Below are 26,359 nucleotides of genomic sequence, written 5' to 3'. Positions count from 1 at the left end.
CAATATCAATACTGAAAGTTGCATAGCCTGAAGACTCATGGGCATCTTTGAAAAGACTGCAACATTTGTTATGCGGAATGTCCATTAACTAAATTAGTTTCTCCTGCAAACCATGAGATTTCCTTATATAACAAGCAGTCTGCAGGGTTTGTCTCTTATATTTATTTCCAGCGAGGAAATACATTTATATGGATGTTGGACCAGGGTATGGTTTGGGTGGATTCAGAGTTTAGTATAATATGTCCCTATTTCCTAATTAGAAATGTTGTGGGGAATGTAACACCTAACACTACAGAAACTTTTTATATACTCTCTACCCTTAATATTCACATTATAGAGATTCATAGGGAAAGAAAAACGCCACTCTTTCTTTTGTAAGACCGCCTATGAATCTAGCCCTGTGGTTATAGTTATGCCATTGGCTGTGATCAGGACTCAGTCATTCTGAGGTGGCCACTGATATAGCATTTAATAAACACAAGCAGAGCAAAGCAAAAAAAGCAGGAGCCTGATTCAACGATAGACGCAAGCGCCCAATGTTTTACTTATGCACATGCATCTGCGACACACTGTGCTTGCCTTCCGATGGATCCGAACCATCAGATGCAGAGCAGAACTCATGGATATTGAGTTGGTGGGTGTGTTGATGGCGTGTTGGCAGATGTTCAGAAGACCAATGGTGCTGCCGATGTCCAATCGATGGTGCATCTTTGTAGCAGCAAGGCGAATTAGAGTTGCTACCGTTGGGTGTCTCAATGCGGCCAGCCTAATTAATACAGGGTGACTGTCTCTTCCGTTCTGCCCCGTCATATATGAATGGGCAGAGCTATGATGTGGCAAGCCGTGATTTGCTCGCCGTGGATGCTGCTGATTGGATGCCGGTCTGCAAGCCGTGATTGGCCATGTCCTGCTGGATAAATATGACCACTGTACTTCCAGCGCTGGCACCCAACACTTGATCACAGCGCTGGCTGCTGCCCACATCTCCACATCTGTATAGAGATAGCATAAGATTGTCTTCTAATCAAGAAGACTGGTATTGTCTTATGTGCCACAGCATTATATATCTCTTTGGTGTATTAGAATTAAAGTAAGAGCAGGTAATCTTTATCTGTATTGCACAGGGGTGGTCTGGGATAGAAAACCAGCTGGGGAAATTTATGGAAGCAGCCCTAAAGTAATAGGGGTGCGGACTGATTAGGTGGTGGGATCTGTTGAGGAGGTGGGATTCCCTCCTCATAGGGCCTGATTGTATGCAATTTTCTTTCTTGCTTCTTTTGTTGCAGTTGTGTCTAAGACCAGGGGCGGATTGAGAACTAAATGTGGCCCCGTAAAATTTTGTAGAAGTGGCCCGACATGGGCAGCACAAGAGGTATAACACACCGTGTAGCCATGGCAGTGTCACTGGATGGCAGAGTTGGAATAACAGAATGAATGGGGACAATGCAGTGTACTGAGTGCAGTGGGCTACCTGTCATGTGGGAGGTGGGGCCACATGACAACACACAAAACAGGCCCCACAGACACGTCGGCCTACCAGGAATCTTCCTGGTGAGCCCTATGGACAATCCCCCCCTGGTATTAAATAAAGATGTAGAATAAATAAAGATCTGTATTTTGTCAAAATCACTAGTGCTTTAAGTATATGTTGTTTCTCTTCTTCTATAGAGAGAAATCTTGTGTCAGTGAAGCGAATCAAACAGAAAATGGAGCAATGTATGTACAGTACAGCTGTACTCTGCAAATACTCTCTTCCCAGGCAAATAACTCCTTTTTCATCGAGGTCAGGCCCCAGGAGGAGGTGAAAAGTTTCAAGCCCTGTGAATATAGTGAGTATTACCCTGCACGATATGATTCTACACTGCAGCTCAAGGCAGCTAAAGCTGGGTACACACCTAAAGCTTTATCTGTCCAGTCTGTCTGGTGGGAACAAAAATCTGGTAATGTATGGGAGCGAATGACAATCAACCATTTCCTCCCAAACGCTGGAAAACAGATAATGGTAAAATTGGTTAAATCCGTTTGATTTAACAAATTTTTCCAAGCAATAATTTTTGTCCGTTTTCCAGCCTTTGGGAGCAAATGGTTGATTGTCATTCGCTCCCATACATTACCAGATTTTTTGGTCCCACCAGAGTGGGCAGAGAAATCTTTAGGTGTGTAGGTGTGTACACAGCTTAAGATTTCTTGAATACCCAGCGGGTGAAATGAGTGAGGTGCTAGATTGTGCCTGCATGCAGGCCAATCTAATACCAGCGATAGCGACGCGCGGGGCCACACATCGCTATAGCTGTGGGGCATACATTACACACAGAGAGATCCGTGCTTAAAAGCTAAGCAATCTAGTCGGATTGCATAGATTTTAAGCACAGATCTCTCATTGTGTACCCCCCTTTACTGTCCCTTCATGTTCTTTCATCCTTAATCTATCACTAATGTATTTTTGTTCCAAGGGCCTAATTCAGATCTGATCGCAGAAGCAAATTTGTTAGCAGATGGGCAAAACCATGTGCACTGCAGGGGGGGCAGATATAACATGTGCAGAGAGAGTTAGGGCTGTAACACACTAGCCGGCTGGCGCCGCCCGGCAAAAACCCGGCCGGCTTTTAACCGCTGCCGTGATGCAAAGACACATTGAGCACAATGTGTCCGTACACACGGCACGGTCCCGGCCCGGCTGCCGGGTTGCAACCGGAACTATCCACTGGAGGGTCCGGCTGCCGGTCCGGCTGCCGGGCCGTCTTTGCAGCCAGTAAACCGTGTGTGTGAAGGGGAGCTTTCACACACGATGGTTTTTTCTCAAGCCGTGTCTGATGCTGCGCATGCGCACAGCATCACACACGGCTCAAAGCCGTCCTGTGTGAGCGACTCTGCCGGTTTCTCCCGGATGGCAAAAAGCCGGACAAACTTTGTCCGGCATTTTGCCATCCGGGAGAAACCGGCCAGTGTGTTACAGCCCTATGATTTCAGTTTGAACACACCCCAACCAAAGCTTCCTCTCTCTGCACATGTTATATCTGCCCTCCCAGCAGTGCACATGGTTTTGCCCATTAGCTAACAAATTTGCTGCAGCAGGTCTGAATTAGGCTCTAAGAACAATAATTAGTTTCACTTGCTTGCTGTATAGTATGATAATGGCATGTTGACCAATGTACACTACATGAAAAACATAATGCCATCACTGTCTCTTCGTGTCCTTTCCTAAATTGCTGTCAGTCTTACAGGTCACACCCTTATGCTCTATGTGCCCACATTATTGTATATTGTATATTTATTTATCTATCCCAGTTCAGACTGAGCCTCCAACAGATCTACAGATAAAGGACCAGTTAAGCCACGGATACATGCTGAGGTGGAGCCAACCGGTGGTTGAATTTGCCACTATCCAATTGACATACCAGTTGTGCTATTGGAAGCAGGTACTGCAAGAAGACCATAGACATGTATGTGCAGCCTGTATATCTGTCATTAGCCATCCATTCTGATTCCTCTAATATGTCTATTTTCTCTCAACCACTGTGCTTATACTTTTTTAGGGAGACCCAGAATGTCTGGATGAGTTATTGTTGAATGTCTCTGGAAACCTGCCTGAGTATTACATTCCAAGTTCTGAACTTCAGGGCTCCACTGACTATACAGCTAGAGTGCGTGCAAAGCCTGATGGGAAGTCTGGCTACAATGGTCCATGGAGTGACTGGAGTCAAAGTTGCTCATGGAAGACAGACAAAGGTAGTGACAATTTACTACTATCACATTTTGTGATAAGGATAATTACAAAATGCTGCGAACAGGACTATAGCTCCAGGCCTTCACATAAAAATAGTCCCATCATCAAGACAGCATGGTGATGACCAGCCACCCAGCTGGACATAAATCATAATTATTAAAATTGTCTTTCTATTTTCCTCACAGAATTATGCAATATTTATACTTTTACGTATCTAGGGAGACATTGGAGCTGATAGGATGGGAGGTGTACAGTACACTACCACATGGCACTGGCCACACCCACACAGCACCGATCACAGCTTCTCCCCTTCTCACAAGGCCCTTGATCATTTTCAGCTCCAGGTCAGTGTAGCCATTAATACGGCCCTGTGGATAAAATACACTATATGGACAAAAGTATTTGAACGCCTGACTATTACACCAACAGGGACTGTAATGACATTGTATTCAAATACATATACTTTAATATGGAGTTGGTCCCCCTTTTAAAGCTATGACAGCTTCCACTCTTATTGGAATACTTTCCACAAGATTTTGCAGTGTTTCTGTGGGCATTGATGTTGGACGAGTAGGCCTGGTTCATTTACACTGCTCTACAGTCCAGTGTTGGTGTGCTTTACACCACGCCATCCGACATTCAGCATTGGACTTGGTGATGTGAGGCTTGCACGCAGCTGCTCGGCCATGGAAACCCATTCCATTAAGCGCCCGCTGCACAGTTTTTGTGATTACATTAATGCCAGTGGAAGTTCGGAACTCCTCAGCTATGGAATCAGCTGGCGACTTTTACACACAATGCGCCTTAGCAGTCATTGACCCCGCTTTGTGGTTTTACGTGGTTTACCGCTTCGTGCCTGAGTTGCTGTTGTTCTTAAACGCTTCCACTTTCTGATAATATCATTTACAGTTAATCGTGGAATATCCAGCAGGGATGAAATTTCACAAACCGTCGTATTTAAAAGATGGCATCCTGTCATAGTACCACTCTTAAAGTCACGGAGCTCCTCAGTGTGACCCATTTTGTATCACAAATGTTTGCAAATTGAAGCTGCATGGTTAGGTGCTTGAATTTATACACCTGTGGCAATGGGTCTGATTGAAACATCTGAATTCATTAATTAACAGGTGTGGCCAAATACTTTTGTCCATATATTATATCTTACAAATAATCATATGCAGGGTTACATACTATTTTGGCAGGATGAGCAGTGGAAATGTTGTATCAAAAAATCTAAATTAACACGTTGTATATTAAAGTGTCCAGATGGGATCAGTATGATCAACCAGCTCTTGGGATCCCAGCGTTCGTAATACCGGTGCCGGGATCCTGATTGTTCATAAGCCGACAGGGCGAGTAAGGGATGTTCCCCCCTCTCCCCAACCCCCTAACCCTAAACCTCCCTACCGGCAGCCTAACCCTAACCTCCCCCCTTGGTGCCTAACCCTAACCCCCCCTACACGCAGCCTAACCCAAAACCCCCCAGGATACAGCCTAACCCTCCCCCCCACAGCCTAAACATAACCTTCCACCCGGCAGGCTTACCTGACTGGTATTCTGGCATCGATATTCAGGACTTCCCGTCCAGATCCTCTACACAGAGCGGAGGCAAGTACCATATGGGCTAAACCCATAGTATTCCCTATCCATGGTCTTGGTGACTGGAGACATAGACGCACTTCCTGACATAATCAAGCCAACAAAGCACAGACCACTCACCTCTTCTTTCACATGCTGGCCGCTGACCTGCACTGCCCCATCCCCCAGTACATGTTGGGGATTGCCAGTGCCGTAACTAGACATGTTAGCACTGTGTGCAAGAAATGGCATCTGCTCCCCCCCCCCACCGCCGTTTATGTAAAATAGGGGCAGTGCGCGCCTTAGAACTTAGAAGCGCATAAAATATATAGGGGCGTGGCTTCATGGGGAAGGGATGTGGCCACAACATAGTACCAATTCATATTACGGTGCACAGTAGTCTTCATTATTCAAATTACGCCGCACAGTAGCGCCACTACACCAGGTAGAGCCCCTTTTACACATTACGGCAGCCAGTCCCTTTTTATACATTACGGCAGACAGACATGATAGATAAATAGATAGATAGACAGACAGACAAACAAACAGACAAACAGTCAGAATAGATGATACTTACTGTCTCTCCGCTGGCTCAGGCAGTCAGGCTCCTCGGTGCAGCAGCTACTGGCAGATCCCGGGCAGAGGAGGAGGGAGCCACAGCAGCGTACTGTAATTGGTGCCGGCTCCGCATGCAGCTGTCCCTCTCCTTCCACATTGGCTGGCCTCTCCTTCCACATTGGCTTCCACATTGGCTGGCTGAGGGAAGTGCATCCCAGCATTCACAGCAGCGGCGGCGGCCAGCCTATGTGGAAGTAGAGGGACAGCTGCAGCGGCGCCGCCACCAATTTCAGTGCGCTGCTGCGACTCCCTCCTCCCCCTCCCTCCTCTTCCTTCTCAGCTGCCCCCAGAGCTGCTCCTCTCCTCAATCCGGCACACACAGGCGGCATGTAACAAGTCAATTTGATTCATTACAGTGCCGCTGACTTTAGGGAATGCGGGCAGTTGCGCCCTCAGAGCGACTGCACTGCGTGCCAGGCACACACGTAGTCACGGCTCTGGGGATTGCTGTCTGTTGATCCCGGTGACTACAGTCAGGGCAGACTGGTTAGGGCTGCCTAGGGGGTATACACCCTGCACCATACTTACCTACTCTCCCGGAAGCTTCGGGAGGCTCCCGTTTTTTGGGGTAGCCCCCCTGGAAGAGTGGGCAGGTCTCCCGCATCCTGCTCGCACCCTAGTGATGCGAGCAGGATGGAGAGATAACCTCCCGCATTCGTGGGTCCGTCGGGTGGAGAAGGGGTTAAAATTACGCAAATCGCGTCATTTTAGCCCCGCCCTCTTCCCGCGGACCCGCGAATCACGGCATTTCCCGATGCGGGGCCGGGCTTAGTGATGTCACATTCCGGCCCCGCCCCCCAAAGACACCTGCAGCGTCTCCTCTCCGGGCTTCTCCGGGCTTCTCTCGGAGAGGAGACTTACAATGTAGGTAAGTATGCCCTGCACACCTCGTGCGCATGCCTATGCCTGTAGTGGGTAGCAGTGAGGTGATTTAGATTTGTTTCTCTCAATAACAAAGCTGCCTCTTCCTGCTGTCTGTCACAGCCCACAAGCTGCAGCAGGTGCGTGGTGGCAGGCCAGGGATCACTGTTTGCCACCACCTACAATGGAGGATGACAATAGCACCAGTGAGGGGAGATAATTAATGTTACATCTCCCAATTTATCTGGTTATTCTCTGTCGTTGTATGCCTTCTCCGCCTTATCCAACTTGTTCATTTCAGCATCAGATTTTTGTGTGTAAATATATATTAATTGTATCCCCTGCTGGGCAGGGGGTGTGACGCAAGGGTCATCTGGCATTGCCCTCATCTCAGCTCCAATGGAAAATGTTTTTGCTGTTTTGCAGTTGTGGATATACAGAGCATATGCATTTCTGCAGGTGTTATCTCCATGGTGCTCTCAGTGTGTGCCTGTCTGGGGTACAAGCACTTCAAGAGGTGAGTAAGCACAGAAGTGATAAGGTGGATTTGGGTATTGACTACCCATTCATAACTGGGGAGGGATCAGTATGATTTACCGGCGGTCGGGATGCTGGCTGTCAGTATTACGACAGCGACATCCCGGCCGCCAGTATGCCGGAAGGGTGACGTGCGCAAAGAGTCAGTGGGAATAGCCCCTGTGAGACAGGATTCCGGCTGTTATCATTGTCGGCTGTCGGGATTCTAGCATCACCGGGATCCTGACAGCCGGCAAATTAACTGCATCCCCCGGGGAGTGCTCTGTTTCCTGGTACGTCTCCAGTGTTAGCACATTTATATATAATAACAATGATTTATAGTGAGAGAAAGTGCCAATTCTCCATATCAAGAACATTCTTCTGATAAAGATATAAGGGCTCATCCGTATGTACTATTCAATCATGCATCCTGAAAGCACGAAAGAGGTGGCTTAGTTAGGGTTGCCACCTCATCCCTTTAATTCTGGACACATATTAATAACACAGGTTCCGTGGCTGGCTGACTTCAAGACTCCATTTCACCTGTTTTTTTTTAATCAGCCACAGAACCTGTGTAATTAATATGTGTCCAGAATTAAAGGGATGAGGTGGCAACCCTAGGCTTAGTACTAATTGTCCAAAAAATAGAGTAATCAAATAGACCAGTGGTCTCAAACTCAGTCCTCAGAACCCCAAACAGCTCACATTTTGCAGGTCATCTGGCGGGTGCGCAAATGTATTCATTACTACTGACACATTTTAAAACATCCACAGGTGGAGCTAAATATTTCACTTGTGATTCTGTGAGGAGACCTGGAAAACATGCACTGTTTGGGGTCCTGAGGACCGAGTTTGAGAACATGTGAACTAGACCTATGCACACATACTCTCTGACATTTACCTTACGTAAACCTTGTCTGAGCGTTATTGAGAATAAAGTCTTGGTACTTTTTAAGAATATGTCAAAAGTGAGGACAGAGTACAAGATTATATCTCCGTTTCTAACTTGTGTTAGCTTGTATTGGCTCTGTGTACAAAGGATGATGGAGATGAGACATATTTTCATTGTGCACAGAGATGTAAGGCAAATTTCCTTTCTCTATCTAAAGAACCCTACACACTGGCAGATAACACTGCACGATATGAACGTTATGAACGAGAACTTGTTCATATTGTGCAGTGTGTAGGCACCAACGATGAACGATGTGCGACCCCGTGCTCGTTCATCGTTGGTGCCCCGTCGCTTATGCATGCAGGCCAGTATGGACGAGATTGTCCATATTAGCATGCATTGCTATGGCGCCGGGTGACGGGGGGAGTGAAGAAACTTCACTCCCCCCGTCACCTCTCCCCACCGCCGGGTCGCCTGTCTGCCGTTTCGGTGGTCGGGCAGCTTGGTGGCGGGTCGCCCAGTCTTTAGGGCCCTCGACACTCTATGTCAGTCTTAAGCCTCCTCTCTCACAGGTCAGGATGTATCAATTCTAAATCTAAACCTGAAAATCCCAACACATTCCGCCCTTTGTTTGCTGCATATCAGTAACTGTGATAGCAATTATGCAATAATACTTCCCTTCCTGGACAGCTCTCTGATAACAGATGTCTCGGCAATGAAAAGACTTTTGAGTTTATGACCCAAGGGTCTTAAGGGGGGTACACTACTCACGGAGCGATATTCTAAGCAATCTGACTAGATTGCTTAGAATTTAAGCATTATCGCTCCGTGTGTACTCCCTACAGCGATAGCGATGCGCAGCCCCACGCATCGCTATCGCTGGTGTTAGATTGGCCTGCCGTGCAGGCCAATCTAGCAGGTTGCTCACTTCACCCGAGCGATGCACATCGGCCCGTCTATATGGGCCTTTATTGTGCATGCATGGCCATCAGTCTGCTTCTGTGCAAGCCGAAAGGAGATTGCCTTTTTTCGGAAAGAAGCCCATAGGCTTCTATAGGTAATGCCTGTAGTGCATATGCTCTTTAAAGTTTCGATTTACTGCATACAGGCACATTGCAGCTCCAAACTAATCTACTGACTGCTGTACTCCAGCTCCGCAGTGGATATAACCATTATCTGCTGCAAACCATGGGCCTAATTCAGATCTGATCACAGCAGCAAATTTGTTAGCAAATGGGCAAAACCATGTGCACTGCGGGGGGAGGAGCAGATATAACATGTGCAGAGAGAGTTAGATTTGGGTGGGTTATATTGTTTCCGTGCAGGGTTATTAATACTGGCTGCTTTATTTTTACACTGCAATTTAGATTGCAGATTGAATACACCCCACCCAAATCTAACTCTCTCTGCACATGTTATATCTGCCCCCCCCCCCCCCCCCCCCCTCCTGCAGTGCACATGGTGTTGCCTATTAGCTAACAAATTTTCTGCTATGATCAGATCTGAATTAGGCCCTATTTTCAAACATATAGTTCACATATATTTTACGGTAACCCCCCCCCCAAAAAAAAAAGTGGCGTCGGAATGGGGGGTGAGGGGGGGGGGGGGCAAGGGGGCACCATGCCTTCCCCCAAACATGTCAGAGGCGCAGGTGCTGGGGAGGGGGAGCGCCTACCACGGGATCCCCGCGGAGACTCCTACTTTAAAAAGTGTGCTTTGTGCTGCCGTGGCGTGCTGCCCCCTGTCCTGTCCTTATTGGCTCTTCACTGATGCATTACTGGGAGGAGGCGGGGAAGTCTCAGCAGGCTCAGCATGGCCACGCCTCCTTCCAGTAATGCATCAGTGAAGAGCCGACCAGGACAGGACAGGGGGCAGCATGCTGCAGCAGCACAGAGCACACTTTTTACAGTCGGAGTCTCTGCGGGGAAAGCGCTCTGTGCACGGGGGTATGGGGGAGGGATAATCGGGGGGAGCGCCAAAATTTTTTTTTTTATGTGCCCTCCCAACCACAAAACATTCTGGCGCCCCTGCCCAAACACTTTTTTCGTAGGTTAGACCACATTGTTTAGATTGATGTATGCTACCTACACCAATCATCCGGATTGAAGTAACCAGTTCTGAGGTTTGCTTCCTTTTTCTAAACTGCAGTACAACAATGCAAGCTGGAATCTGACTGGTTGCTTTGGGCAATGCCACAGTTTGCATGTGCAGTAGTGTCCATAACTATTCCCAAATGTCCCTTCTAAAACACTATTTACAAGGTAAGTGCTGCAAATGTGCCACATGAAATTGACAAAAAACCATGAAAGAAATATTAATGGATTACTGTAAATTAGTTCAATATGGCCCCAGCCCATTCCCTGGTTGATCTCTGCATTCCATAATGTGAGTGAATAACTTGCACTGTGGATATCAATATGCAGATCACCCCCAACCGTAGAAGAAAGATACATTTTTACTTTGCACATATTGTTAGATACACTCTGGTAGAATTTATCTAACTTCACATATATAGGTAATTTACAAAGATCACAATTTGGATTAATAACGTACAAAAAATAAACAAATACTCACAAAGATGGATTAATCATTTAATAACAACCTCCCCCTGTGCAAAGTGATTTATTTTGTTGTAACCAGTGGGTCTTATATAATTCGTTTTTCACAGTGCTGTATAGAAAATATACTTTTCTGTATTTTCATTTATTTTGAAGTCAGTGATCAATTTACTAAATCCAAGATGGCAGAAACAAATTAATCGGTACTGAACAAAGTAACCACTGGTAGTAATTTGGCCTGTATCGCTATCCATTTTCAATGACATGGGTACAATCTAATGGCCCATACACATTAGACGATGTCGCTCTATGAGCGACATCGTCTAACGTTTCCCCCTCCCGGGCCGGCCGGTCGGCGGACGCCTGTACGCACTGAGCGATATGACCGCTCATATCGCTCAGTGACGTCACGCCCCTGCCAGCCCTGCATGAAGGTCGTGGACGACAGTCCACATCCTTCATGCATGCCCTACCGACAGCGACGATCGTTGCCGACCCGCGGGGCCGCGCATCGGTCGTCGCTGGCGGCATACACACTTAACGATATAATGAGCGACGTCGCTCAAGGAGGGGGAAAATGAGTGACGTCGCTCATTATATCGTTAAGTGTGTATGGACCTTGACTCATTGCGTATAAGTAAAGTATAACACAAAACAAGTTATTCCTTTTGTCGAGTCACCAAACTCTCCTATATCTTTAATATCTCCTTATGAAAAGAAGCAAACATAAACTCATAATGTAGTAATTTAAATGAAGTCAGTACTGCTTAGCATAGGACCCTGTGGCAGGGTCCATGGACAGAAACTTCTTTTACTTTTATAAAGTGCGTGTGAATTTAATCTGCTGCTATCGATATTGAAATACTGTATTATGCTAGCTATTGCCTATCTCCTTATCTACATTATACAACTGGGTGGCGAGAGTATATTGAAGAGCGTGAATCCAGCACTGAGACTATGACGGCATTTATAAACATGTCATAGTGTAAGGGTAACTTCAGATGGGGCTTCCCCTACAGATATGAAACTTTGTACAGTACTTCTATCTCATATTGGGATTCCTGAAAGTTTATATATATATATATATATATATATATATATATACACATACACAGTGGTCGAAGTGAAATTTTGAAGTGAGGGTATAGAAAAAATTAAGGTTGTAATTTTGAAGTGAGGGTATAGAAAAAATTAAGGTTGTAATTATGCGCGCATCATACCACATCATATACCCCTTATACACATTATGCACCACAATAGTAGAACCCCTTATACTTTCTATTACTGGTGCCCCTTATACATTATGTCACACTGAATGAGCCAAACTTCCCATGGAATGAGCCAAAATTCACATTACGCCACACAGAATAAGCCAACATTCACAATATGCCACACAGTATGAGCCAAAATTCACATTATGCAACACAGAATGAGCCAAAATTCACAATATGCCACAAAGTATGGGCCAAAATTCACATTATGCCACACAGTATGAGCCAAAATTCACAATATGACACATAGTATGAGCCAAAATTCACATTACGTCACTCAGTATGAGCCAAAATTCACATTATGCAACACAGTATGAGCCAAAGTGACAGGGAGAGTGACAGCAGGGACAGTGACAGAGAGAGTGACACAGAGAGTGACAGCAGGGACATGGTGAGTGACAGAGGGACAGAAAGAGTGACAGAGGACAGTACCTAATGAGCAGCGGACGGGGCTGTGGTCGGCGGCGGTGCAGAGGCTGAAGTCAGCAGTGGTGAGGAGAAGGCCCTGGACACCAGTGGTGACCAGGAGAAGGCCCTGGGCGGCGGTGCAGGGGATGACATGGGCGGCAGCGGTAGAGGACGTGGGCGGCAGCGGCGTTGAGGAAGACGTGGGCGGCGGCGGTGAAGAGGAGAAAGCCTGGTCAGCAGCGGTGTGGAGATGGCCTTCTGTCCCTATGACCGCGGCACCACCATTTGAAATCTCCTGCGGAACAGCAGCCAATCAGGAGCGGCCGCTCCTGATTGGCTGCAGGTTCCAGCACTTGACAGCGCAGAATTTGAAAGGCGGCGACGGCAGGCCCACACTTTTATTTCCATTGAATTATTTATTTTTAGCTGTAAACATACGTATGCAGCACAGAGTGTGATAGCCACATTAGCAGCTACCTTGCAGTCCTATGGGCTTCTATTATACAATGACTTATTCGGGAGTGACCCCAGCTGTCTTACCACTCATAAATCCCTATTAGTATGTTTGCTTTTTTTCAGAAGTATATACTACACAAAAGGAAAGTAATAACTTGTTTTGTGGTATGCTTTCTTTTTTTACATGCAATGTGTGAGGCAGTACCTATGTCATTCAATATTGTATTTGGTTGTCTAGTCTTCCCAACTGTCTGATATCTGCTGCACCAGACTTGCTATATTTCCGCAGTTCTATTTTTATCTGTATCTCTCTTCATCCTGTTCAAACTGTTTTACTTTAGAGTGAGGCAGCGTTGGATTGACTCCCTACCCAACCCCAGCAAAAGTAAACTGCTCAGCAAATACCCACTGGTAAGTACTGGGACGCAGGGTTCTGGAAGGTTAGCGAAACATTAACACATTAAATTACATACAATTTTTACATTAAGGTAGGATGGTCTAAAAGAAAAGAATACATTGTGTAGAATATACTGTAAACTAAGACCAGTTAAGCACTAGAGGGATGGTAAAGGGTAGGGATTAGGACTAGGAAACGCCGGTGGATCAGAAAACTGCCCAAGAAGTGACCTTCACATGACCACCGGGACCAGGGAGCCGCACTGGAGCTCCTGCAGCATTGGGACCAGGTAAGGACAATATGTCATCATTATGACAGTACATATCACACCTGATGTGACTGGTATCATGTTGTGGTCAGGACATATGAAAAATCAACAGAAACGGGCAAGGAGAGGATGGATCCGACTCCTTAACTTTACTGTACAGAAAAGCTTGCATTACATATATTAATGCATAATTAAGCAAAAAACATGTCTGAGCATAGGATGCCTCTAAGTAGCACAGCCAGACATGTCTGGTAGACAAGGTCCATATTTCTGTTTGGGGTGTGATATGAATATGATAGGTCAACAGTCATAGGGGGAGATTCAAATGTTTGAAAAGTCAGTTGGGTGTCTGTTTTTTCCTATCTAATATAAAGGCAAAAACAGACAGCCAACCGACTTTTCAAACATTTGAATTCCCCCCAAAATCTCAATATGAAAATGTTGACATTCATCATGTAGGCAGTGATGAAATGTCGACATGTTAGAATGTCGCCATATCGTTCCCAATGGTGATTAATTTGCTCCCAATGACTGCAGCAGCTTCTGGGTCTCTGCAGTCGTGTGACTGTGACTTCTGGGTCAGAGCAGGGATTCTTCTCCCCTATCCCATGGCCACCCTAATGTATAGGCACAATGGGCAGCTGCCCAGGGCCCCAGAATGGTGGGGTCATTCAAGCAGGGGCAGGTGATATTCAAACAATCAGAGTTGTGAAGCAGCATTCTCTACCTGCCTCCCAGCCTGCAGCCAGAAAGTGATTGGCTCTCAGAATGCTGATAGTGGAGTTATTGCAAATATTCTATAAATGGTCTGTGATGATTGATTCTAAGGCGGGGCTAGATTAAGGCTGGTGGGGCCCAGGGTAAAGGAGGTTGTGGGGCCCCCCACTAGTAAAGTCGCTGGCAAAGCACTGCCTCCTGCAAAAGAAAACAAACACGCTCACACACTGTCACTGGCAGGGGCGGATTGGGAACTAAAAGTGGCCCTGGAAAAATTTCATGAAGTGGCCTCATGTGGGCGGCACCAAATCAATGATAGGCGGAACCAACACCAAAGTAGGCGGGATTAGTACACAGGGCCATATCTAGAGGGGTGTGATACGTGCCGTCGTGAAGGGTCCTGAGGGCAGCAAATATTGTGTATATATATATCATGGTATACTCCAAGCACTTGTGGCACAGTCATGCCACGAGTAACGCGGACGTGACCATGCACAGGTGAGTAACATTCATTTTCACAGGTGAGGGGGCGTGTTGGGCTGATGACAGGCGTCCTGGCTTTGGTTTATATATTGTCTGGCACAGTGTTAGTTTGAATGCCCTTGAGGAAGGTGGTAACACCGAAACGGCTGTTGGGCAAAAGGGGACTTGGATTCTCTGGTCTGTTATCCGGAAGGACATGTAAAGTATCATGCTAATCCTGGCTGGAATATAATATGATCATATCTGTGACTGTTGCCATGCTGAATTATAGCTTTTCATAAATCTGCTACTGGTGGTGTGCTGATTTCTCTCTTCTGGCTGGGAAGGAATTCTTGTGCTTGGAGTATTCCATGATATTTTATTTATCTGAAATTGCAGCACCCTAAAGGAAAAGAGATCTGAAATGTGTGCGGTTTTTCCCAGTGGTTTCTTTTATATATATATATATATATATATATATATAGGAGATGTGCGCCGGACAGGCCCATACACAATAGAAGATGTTTTCCATATATATGAGCGATAACAACGATTGTGAACGATTAAATCGTTCAGATCGTTCTAGTGTACACACAGCAAACGATGCACACGCCCGTGGTCATTAGAAGCAGATTGTCAGTCGTTCATGCATTCAGCTCAGTTTCCTCAATCCCAGCAGAGCAGATCATTCGTTGATCAAATCGTTTGTAAAAAAAAAAGCTGTGTGTACATCAATCTTGTTTGTCAGGGAGGTCAAGGGAAATTGCTCTTCTTCCACATTGTTCATCTTTCACATCTTTCAAGTCTTCTAGTGTGTATGGGCTTTAAGTGACAGAGCAGCGGCACAAATTCACTGCACATTACATCGCATAGTAGTGTCCTTTATTCACATTATACCACACAGTAGTACTCCTTAATCCTTATACACGTTACGTTAGACAACAGAGCCCTTATACACGTTACGCAAGACAGCAGAGCCCTTATACACGCTACGCCAGACAGCAGAGCCCTACTACACGTTACACCAGACAGCAGAGCCCTTATACACGTTACACCAGACAGCAGAGCCCTTATACACGTTACGCCAGACAGCAGAGCCTTATACACATTTCACTAGACAGCAGAGCCCTTAAACACATTTCACTAGACAGCAGAGCCCTTATACACATTACACCACACAAAACAGCCCTTATACACATTACACCACATAAAAGAGCCCTTATACATATTATGCCAATCAGCAGTAACCACACTGTAACACATAAACAACACTCAGTTTAAATGTATATAGCTCCTTTTGGAAGAAGTAACTGGAGCCGTGCTGTCACTGTATAGAAAAGAAGGTGCTGCAGCTGTCCCTACCTTTACCTATTAGCGGTGCCAGGATCCGAATGGTGTGGTCAATGTGATTTCTCCCTAAGGGCTGCAGAGTGCGGAAAGCCCCAAGTAGACAGCGATGTCTGGCTGTGTTGGTCATGGCTGTCCTGTAGCCCAGTCTCCTGTTCAGTCTTCTCCCCCGACAGGTACTAGGTGTGTCTGGAGCCTACACTGCAGCGTTAACTTGCTTAGTCAACAGTATACAGAGACTTCACCGGTGGCACTTCAAATGTAGTGCGGTCCTTCAGCCAACTGGAGGCTAGCTTGCGGAGTAGCAGCCAATCAGGAGTGGCTGCTCCTGATTAGCTGGCGGATGGTGGCACTTTTGAAATGCCACCGGTGATGTCTCTATCTCTATGGCTGCCCACCAAGTAAATGGGCAGCACCATGCATATCATTGTCACCTGCCCCGCCCCCGTCACTTCCCATTAATCCAACTCTGAAATGGAAAGCATTAGGGTGTGCCTGTGCACACAATGCACACCCCATGCGCACTCCTATGGTCGTGGGTGCAGCTAGTGAGGAGGGGGTTGTGAGGGGAGAGAATACAGAGGAGGGTAGCCTGTGTATACAGGGCTGCCATCAGAAATTATGGGGCCAGGGACTGACAAAATAGACAGGGCCCCCTGTTGTCAGCCCAGGTAGCAAAACATACACCACCGTACTAATGTACCATCCCAGTATTCCCTATGGATGTTAGAGAAAGAGCAAATCATGCTGTGATATCAACACTGGGCTCAATTTCAGAACATGGGTGCCCTGGCCTGGGCTAGCAGTTTTAATATCCACGTGGACATCTATGGGGAATAGTAACCTGTGGTGAGCAGAGCGAGCCCACGAGGGGACACGTTTTAATGTTCTGAACAGGCTTAATGATGTTTTGAAGCAGTTTAGTTATGCTAATCTAGGGGGTCCCATGTTCATACCCTCCAACATGACCCGCCCCACTAGGTACAAAATGCTCAGTTTCTGGACTTCCCTCTTAATTTATTATTGCAATCACCTGTGAAGAAACAGCTTTCTTATTATTTAACTAGTTCAACACAGGTGATGAAAATCATAAATTAAGAGGGAAGTCCAGGAACAGAGCATTTTGTACCTAGTGGGGCGGGTCATGTTGGAGGGTATGCATGTTCTGTACCTGAACCCAAACACTGTCCTACCACACAGCGTATTCAGTGACCGCACACTACTGCGATGTCAACCAGTGCCAAGCAGAGCCCAGAGTGAAAATTTCCTTTATACACCCTCTACAAAAAATGTAACATATATCCATGTAGTGGAGCTGCTGCTGTACAGATGATGGAACTTGTAAGTAAGCATCGCTGCCTGTTGCATGTAGCAGCAGTGAGTTCCTCCTATACAGCGTTCTGAGGGAGAATGAGGGGGATGCGGTCAAGATCCCGCCGAACGGAATCCTGGTGGTCGGAATACTGACACCGGGATCCCAATCGGCACAATCCCGACATATTCTCCCTCTGGTGGTGTCAACGACACCCATAGAGGGAGAATAAATTAGTGTGCCGAGCGTAACGAGGCACCATGCCCGCAGCGTGGCGAGCGCAACAAGCCCGCAAGAGGCTGCGTTGTGCTCGCCCCCCTGTTGGGATTTTTGCCGGTCGGGATCCCGGTGTCGGTATTCCGACCGTCGGGATTCCGTCCGATGGTATAGTCAGAACGCGGCAGCGGTTGATGGAAACATGCTAGATGACGAGGTGCGGGGCTCCTCTCCCTCCCTTTACTCTGCTCCTCCCAGAGTACCGGGTCGGTGCCTGAGAGAGGTCAGGCATGAGGTTCTCACTTGGGAGACTGAGCAGCACTAAAGCCGTGGACTCTGCTGTTACTGATCGGACCGAGCAGCTGGAGTTGCAGACAGGAAAAGGCGTAGGCTGCCTTGAAAATGGCAAGCACAACCGCAACACTGCAGGTAGAAAACAGATCCCCCGTACCAGCACCGACCGTGAGCCAATCGCAGCTCACGGACTGGCAACTAATCAAGGCAGCCTCTCGGATTGGCTGTGGGTCTGTGAGACGCGATTGACTTACGGTCAGCTCCACCTTTAAAATGATGCCGCTGACTGATGGTCCACGATCTGCTGCAGAACCCCATCTCTGTTTGGGCCCGGGACAGAAATCCCTGCAGTCCCTCTTTAATGGCAGCCCTGTGTGTGTGTGTGGGGGGGGGGGTCACGGTTGCTGCGAATGGGGGGAGGGGGGTTTAGGGCTCTGAGGGGAGCGATACAGGAGAGGGTAGCCTGTGGTGGGAAGGGGGTTCGTGGGTGCCGCAAATGGGGTGTCAAAGTCAGAAAAATATCCCCATACACTCTGCCATATTTGCACCGCACACTGGTCTGCGCTGCGCATGCGTACGCTCTCCCGTGAAGGCGCATACCCGCAATAGCGTGCACCCGCGGGCGCACGGTATGCGTATTTACGGTAGAGTTTATGTAACCGTAGCGTGCGACTCATTCGTTACATATTTTCACAATTAATGTAGTTTGTAGACCATGGTCCCTTTGATAGATTCTGAAAGTTTGGTTAATATGGAATGTCCCTGAACGGAGGAATCCCTCTTTGTATTGTGCTAAGGGTCTAACAGGAATCATACAGCAGTGTTTGGTACCCATCGGAAGAGTATTTAATTAACAATATTCCGGTGTTGGTTTGGAGCGTATTAATCGCTCGTGCGGATAGCTATGGACATAAGAAGTTTATGTCCATTTCTATTATTTACTCATACTCAGGTATGCGGCGGGAAACCCAGTTTCCCACCCACCTGAGCTGTTGGAAATCGTCACAGCCCACCTGTATGAATCAACCTATGACCTTTTGTTATAATGCGAAGCCGAATTCCTGCGTCCAATGGACAATGAGGTTGTAGAGACCATTAGATTGCATTGTGTGAGTAGCATAAAAGACGGGCCTGTGGCATCCAACTTTCACTTCTCATCAAACGGTTCTCATTGCTGATAATCGGGAAGCTGGATGTCCAGAGGCGCATGCGATCATACCCTTTGTGCGTAAGTTTCTCTCCGTAATCATATTGTCTTACTGTGAGCCAATCTCTCTCTCTCCGTCTCTCTCTCTCTCTCTCTCTCTCTCCCTTCTCTTTCTCTCGTATCTCCCATTGACTAGTATTGTATTGTATTAGATCAGCATAGTATTGTATTGTATTTCTTGTATAGTTATTCGGTTAGGAAGTCTCTGTTATATTGTAGTGTATCATTTGTACTGTGATTCCTTTTTACAAGTATATTAGTTATAATACAGTTAATAGGCTTTGGACCCTAAACCAGTATCTGTGTATTTCCTATAGTTTTAAGTGTCCACTTGAGCGTCGGTGACGCTCAAGCAGCTTTGTAGTTAGTCAGGTTACACAAGGTTGCACTTACACCCTGTATTCACATTAAGGTATTCTGTGTATTTCATTGATAAAAGGTTTAGACATAAAGGTATAGCGTTGTGAGCGTCTGCGCCACTGGTGATCTCCTCGTGGTCTCGAGCGTCCGCTACGCCATAGCGAATCATTACTCTAGTCATCACCAATAACGTGCTGTCCTGTGACCACTGGGCCGTGAGCGAACGTGACGCTTGAGCGTCTCGCCTACGGCTAAGCGATCGTTACGCAACTAGCGTACCCTTACGGTACTTCTTAAGTAAACAGCGTACTGTGTTCTTAGACTTCATTAAGGGTTGTTTATACGACAAAGGAATTTAACATTGTCAATTGGGGACTCGTCCTGTCCTTCTCATATCTGCACTAGGTAGATCAGCAGACATTATCCCCCAGCAAAGGGTGGGAGGTTGTCTCGCAGTGCTGACGGGATAAGCGTCTGCTTCGCTTAGATAAAGAGTGCTGAAGGAATCCGGGAACCGGAAGTAAGAACAAAACGCTTGTGTCCTTTAAAACTGTTTATTTCTCTTCTGTCTTGCGTATACACGCACGCATACATATATATCTGCATTTCTTTTTCAATTTCGTATATCACTATTCCTGTTTGCCAATTTTTATAGTTGATAGAAAGTGCTAAAAAAAGATTTGCTGTTATTTCATAGTAGAGGTAATAGTTAAAGTATAGACCAACACACGGCTTGTCTGGGAGATAAGGCAGTCAGTGTGGTGTGCGGTAGATGATCAGGGATCATCTACATTGATAAAAGTAGAAATTGTGTTACGGTGGATCTTTTGTTTTGCGTACACGTGTCTCTAACAAAGACTAGCGTACGCAATCCAAAGGCAGACGCACGCAGCGTACATTACGCAACGTAGCGTCCGGTTACGCCCACGTAGCTCAAGTAACGCAAAGGCGATAGATAACGCGACGCGGTAAATAACGCAAATCTATTTTTGGAAAATTTGAAATTTAGTTTAACAGATCCTGCTCCTAATTGGTAACACAGCTGGGCTAAAGAAAATTTCTGCGCAGAAATAGATATAGAAACGAAAGTGTACATGTGTTGAGTGAGTGTGTTTTTATTACATAAGTTTATATAACTTAGAGGTTGAACCAAAAAGAAATCGGGTAGGACATACGTGTAAGTGACATATACGGTGGCTAAGGAGGCATCCTTGGTTAAATAAAATATGAGCATTAGAGTATAGCGGACCAGTATACAAGACCAGGAGGTCAGACCAGGAGGTCAGACCAGGAGGTCGTACAGAACAAGACCAGGAGGTCATAAGGAGACAAAGAAGGTCCGCTATAAAGGTACAAGAAGCACAACCCCGGGGGTTGGTGCTAAAACCCATATAGGCCATTGGAAGCTCTGGCTGAAGGAATTCGCAGCCGCAATTTTCGATTCCATTGATCTCTCAGTACATAACAGGTAGTGCTTATGTACTGAACGATTGTACCGCACGTAATTGTGTGCAGTAGTTAGTAATCTGACCTAATACCATTAGAGTAAAGTGGTCACAAACGCTATTTGTACATTCTGACGTGATTTGTGTAATTTTTTATTTTTAAAGGGAAGTTCGCTGGTCACTCAGGAACTATCTAACAACCCCACCTTTACTGGAAAGAGTAAGTGTCCTGCGGGTAACCCTCGTATGTTCCAGTAAACAGAAGGTTTCTGGTAGGGCCCTGTATCGAGTACGCCAGCACCATATCGGTGTGATCAGGTCGTATTGGTCGAGGTGGGCGAGTGAGTGGGGTACTCGGTAAACCGCCACCGCCGGCCTATTTTGAATAATTTGGTTTGCTGTAAGGGTTCGCTGAAGACCGTGATATAAAGATCAAAGGAGTAGTAAGCAACACCTGCAGATTATGGGGGCCAATTGTTCAGGTAGGGGGCGATCAACCTCGGTTCGGGTTGATTCAGAGAACCGACCAGGCAAGGTACATCATGTGTGAAAAATACGGAAGTCACACAGAGGTTTTATGTGATGAATGGGAGAGAATGACTGTACAAGACAGGGAGAAATTCCCAAGAATAGGTAGCTTCAGTCCAGAAGTGTTACAAAATTTAAGGAGGAGGATATGTCTCATAAAATCAACAAAGAGACGAATTCAGCATCATGATTATTTACAGTTATGGCACCAGGAAGGTGAGATACAGAGAGGTTTGGCTCTGGCGGCGGGATCTGGGGCAGTCAGGAAACTGATAGCCACAGCCCCGCCACCACCATACATAGCAGGAGAGAAGTTGATTACGGAGAGAAACGCACTGGGTTGTAAAACACAAACACTTAGTAACCCTGTAAATGTTAATGATGTTAACCAAGTAACTCATGCAAGTATTAACCCGTGCAAGTTGTACCCTGTTTTGAACTTTCCTCAGGAGTGTGATCAAGAAGACGATCCAGCAACAATTTCAGCTCTCTCTCTAGCGGCCACCATAGCAGAGACCACAGTAGGCACAGCAACACCCACGAGATTAGCAAAAGCCCCTAGCGGAGGGATAGGTGAGGTCGTGTCAACGGGTAAGTACGGCACCATGCATTATACTGAAACAATTTCACCACAAGTTGTAGAATCTACACAGAATGAGGTTGTTAGAGTTAACCCTGTTAGAGTAATAGCAGTTCCCAATGGGAAAACAGATGTATCAGGAGCCACTCCCATAAGGAACATTGCCATGTACACTCCATTTTCCCGAATGGAATTAAGAACAATAGTGTCCGAATTTCCTGACCCCAGGAAAGACTTAGTTGCTAGCCAAAAATACATCAGGGATCTAGGTAACACTGTAGAACCCAACAACAAGGATTGGCAGATACTGCTAAGAGCTTGTTTACCTTCAAATGTCGACTCAGTTCAATTCTTAGCTGATTGTGGACTAGATAAAGATGTACCGCTTACAGACGTGTACAACAAGGATAATGTAAAAAGGATAAATTTACAGCTAAAGGAGTATTTCCCAGCCGTTGTTAAATGGAACAAAATATTCTCCATTAGACAAAAAGAGTCCGAAACGGCAACAGAATATTTTCATCGGGCACTATTAGAAATGGCAAAGTACACTGGAATAGAAGACATTAGGACCAACCCAAACCACCAAGAAGTAGCAGTATCTGTACTGATGGATGGTTTAAAGGAAACATTAAAGACTAGGGTTCAGACCACGCAACCATGTTGGCGAGGTCTGTCGGTGTCCACATTGAGAGAGGCTGCTATTGATCACGACAGAAACATCACTAGACACAGGGAGTCGCAAAGTGATAAGTTGATGTCAGTAAGTATACAGGCGCTGACCACAAGGCAGCCTGCGTATGTACCACCGAATCCTGTGGGTAAGTCAAGTGTAATAACATGTTTTTCTTGTAACAAACAGGGACACTATGCACGAGACTGTAGAACAAAGAGTGTACAAAGATCTTTTCAACCCCCTAGACAACGACACGACACACGACATTGGGAGCAGGGTCCACAGAGGCGGAGTTTTGAGCCACATACAGGGGAAACAAAAAGATACCCCCCGAACAGAGATTGGCATGCCTCTGGTAGTTCCCAGCTAACTCCCTCACAAGTAGTCGCTGCCAGCGGGATTCAGGGAGGTCAGCATACCCAATAGGGGTGTGGCCATACCTGTAATCTGCAGCCAGTTAAATTGATTGCCAGTCTTGGAAGTGAACCAGAGATTGCAATCAATGTAGCTGGTAAAACCTTAAACTTTCTTGTAGACACAGGGGCGGCCAAGTCAGTGATAAATTCGACAGTGGGCATGAGAACCACTGGTAGGACAGTTCCAGCCATGGGAGTAACAGGAGTAGTCCAGCACTACCCTGTTAGCAAACCAGCCGAGATTACAATAGGGCCTTTGCATACCAAGCATTCGTTTTTGCTAGCTGCATCGGCACCAACCAATCTCCTGGGAAGAGACTTACTATGTAAAATGGGTTGCGTCATTTATTGTACTCCTGAAGGTGTATTCTTGGACATTCCTGAGAATCACGCTCAGGAAGTACGAGACATGTTAGACTCCCCATCAAAATTAATGTCACATCCCATTATGACAAATAGGAATCCATCCCAAATAGAAGAAATGACATCTCAGATACCAGAGTCACTTTGGACAAAAGATGGACAGGACACTGGATTAATGGCAAACGTAGCTCCAGTAGTTGTACAAGTAAAAGATGGTAGGATAGCTCCAAAAATCCCACAGTATCCTCTGAAGCCAGAGGTGGAGTTAGGAGTTTTCCCAGTAATAGAGCGCTTGCTACAACAGGGCATTCTAGTAAGAACGTCCAGCACAGCAAATAGTCCCATCTTCCCTGTTAAAAAGAGTGGGGGGAGGGGTTACAGGCTAGTGCAGGATCTAAGGGGGATTAACAAAATAGTTGAGAGTCAGTTCCCCGTAGTGCCTAATCCAGCTGTCATCCTAATGCAAATTCCTCCCACTGCCAAATTTTTCACTGTTATTGACCTCTGCTCCGCATTCTTTTCGGTACCTCTGCACCCTGACAGCCAATATTTGTTTGCATTCACATACAGAGGAGTCCAATACACGTGGACTCGGTTACCCCAAGGTTTCATAGACAGTCCAAGTATATTTTCTCAGGCTTTGCATGATTGTTTACAGTCTTTCCAACCGGAGAGTGGATCAGTATTGATACAGTATGTAGATGATTTACTACTGTGTTCAGATTCGCTGGAAGCTTCCCTGAAGGATACGAAACAGCTCCTGTTTCATCTTTCAGACACAGGACATAAGGTTTCCAAAGACAAGTTGCAATTATGCCAAACTAAGGTAAAATATTTGGGACACTGTCTAACACAAGGACTGAGACACCTGACCGCTGATAGAATCCAAGCCATTAGAGACATGACACTGCCACAAACCCAGCAACAGATCAGGACGTTTTTAGGAATGTGTGGGTATTGCCGTCATTGGATCCCAGGGTTTTCCATATTGGCGTTACCTTTGCAGGAAATGGTCTCCTCAAACAAACCTGATAGGATCTCGCATACAGACGAATCCGAAACAGCATTTGAGAGACTCAAACAGTGCCTAACGCAGGCGCCAGCACTAGGTATGCCAGACTATGGGAAACCCTTTGAACTATACGGAACAGAAAGTGCTGGTTGCGCAGCAGGTGTACTAACCCAAAAACACGGTGATGCCAGCAGGCCAGTTGCATACTACAGCGCTCAGCTAGACACGGTAGCGCGATCCCTCCCCACATGCTTGCGTAGCGTTGCGGCGATAGCATTGCTAGTGACAAAAAGCGAAGATGTCGTGCTAGGCCACAACCTCACAATCCATACACCACATGCAGTGTCAGCCTTATTGAATTCTGCCCAAACCAGACACGTCTCATCAGCAAGGTTTACAAGATGGGAATTGGCACTAATGGCCCCAGTAAACATCACCATAAGGAGATGCAGCGCATTAAATCCTGCAACATTTCTCCCAGGTGTGCCTGGTCAGACACAAAGGGTGGAAGGTGAGAGTGATGGGGAAGGAGGATTTAATACAAAGGAAGATGCACATGATTGTATGGAATATTTGACCCAAAATTTTACCGCAAGGCCTGACATCAGTGACAATCCACTGGAAGATGCAGAACTCACGTTCTACACTGACGGTAGTTGTCATAGACAGTCAGACTCGGGAGACTTGTGTACTGGATACGCAGTCGTAGATGACCAAGACACCATAGAAGCGGAACCGCTAGGTCCACCTCACTCAGCCCAGGTTGCTGAACTGGTCGCCCTAACCAGAGCATGTGAATTGGCTAAGGGTAAGTCAGCCAATATCTACACCGATTCTAGATACGCCTTCGGGGTAGTACATGATTTCGGAGCCCTATGGCGCCTCAGAAATTTCATGACAGCAGCTGGTACACCGATAGCGCATGCAGCTTATATAAAAAGGCTTCTAACAGCGATACAGGAACCCGACAGAGTGGCTGTTATCAAATGTAAAGCACATACATATAGTCAAGACCCAGTGTCACTTGGTAACAGCCGAGCAGACGAAGCAGCTAAGCTTGCAGCTGCTACCCCCATACAGACAGACACCACACAACTGATGGTATTTAATACCATCAACACACAGAAGTTGTGTGAGATGCAGAATTTGTGTTCCACACAGGAAAAGGCAGTCTGGAAGGCAAAGGGATATGGCCAGGAGTCCTCAGGGCTCTGGACGGATGGACATGGTAAACCAGTGGCCCCCAGAGCATATCTTCCATGTCTGGCTGAAGCAGCTCATGGGTTGACTCATCTAGGCAAGGAGGGAATGTGCAAATTGGTAAGAGCATACTGGTGCGCCCCAGGATTCTCCTCTCATGCGGGTAAAAGAGCAATGTCATGCCTTACCTGTCTGAGAAAGAATATTGGAAAAGCAATACCTACAGAACCATCCCATATCCCACCTGCCGGCGGCCCTTTCCAGGTAATACAAATTGACTTCATTCAATTACCCCCATGTCGAAATTTGAAATATGTACTTGTTTGTATAGATGTTTTCTCGAATTGGGTCGAAGCATTTCCAGCAGCTACAAATACCGCTATGTTTACAGCTAAGAAAATTGTGCAGGAATTTGTATGTAGATATGGTATCCCTAGAATAATCGAAAGTGATAGGGGTACCCATTTTACCGGTGATGTCTTTCAAGGAATGTGTAAATTAATGGGTATTGATAGCAAGCTGCACACTCCGTACCGTCCACAGGCGAGTGCGAAGGTCGAAAGAGTGAACAGCACTATTAAAAATAAATTGAGTAAAGTAATGGCAGAGACAGGATTGACGTGGCCAGAAGCTTTACCCATTGTTTTGTATAGCATCAGAACCACTCCCAGGTC

General features: G+C 46.3%; 1 protein-coding gene across 1 annotated transcript in view; it reads left to right on the top strand.

Moving 5' to 3' along the window:
- Positions 1 to 26,359, top strand: part of CSF2RB (colony stimulating factor 2 receptor subunit beta) — a 231,819-nt gene that overhangs the window by 174,933 nt on the left and 30,527 nt on the right. The window contains exons 9-13 of the mRNA XM_063940665.1: positions 1,669 to 1,829; positions 3,289 to 3,419; positions 3,537 to 3,729; positions 7,211 to 7,301; positions 13,227 to 13,296. Of these exons, the coding sequence (XP_063796735.1) occupies positions 1,669 to 1,829; positions 3,289 to 3,419; positions 3,537 to 3,729; positions 7,211 to 7,301; positions 13,227 to 13,296 (646 nt within the window). The remainder of the gene's footprint in view (positions 1 to 1,668; positions 1,830 to 3,288; positions 3,420 to 3,536; positions 3,730 to 7,210; positions 7,302 to 13,226; positions 13,297 to 26,359) is intronic.

The sequence above is a fragment of the Pseudophryne corroboree genome, chromosome 9 (genome assembly GCF_028390025.1).
Source record: "Pseudophryne corroboree isolate aPseCor3 chromosome 9, aPseCor3.hap2, whole genome shotgun sequence".
In the NCBI taxonomy this organism is placed as follows: domain Eukaryota; kingdom Metazoa; phylum Chordata; class Amphibia; order Anura; family Myobatrachidae; genus Pseudophryne; species Pseudophryne corroboree.
This window is presented reverse-complemented; position numbering and strand designations above follow the sequence as displayed.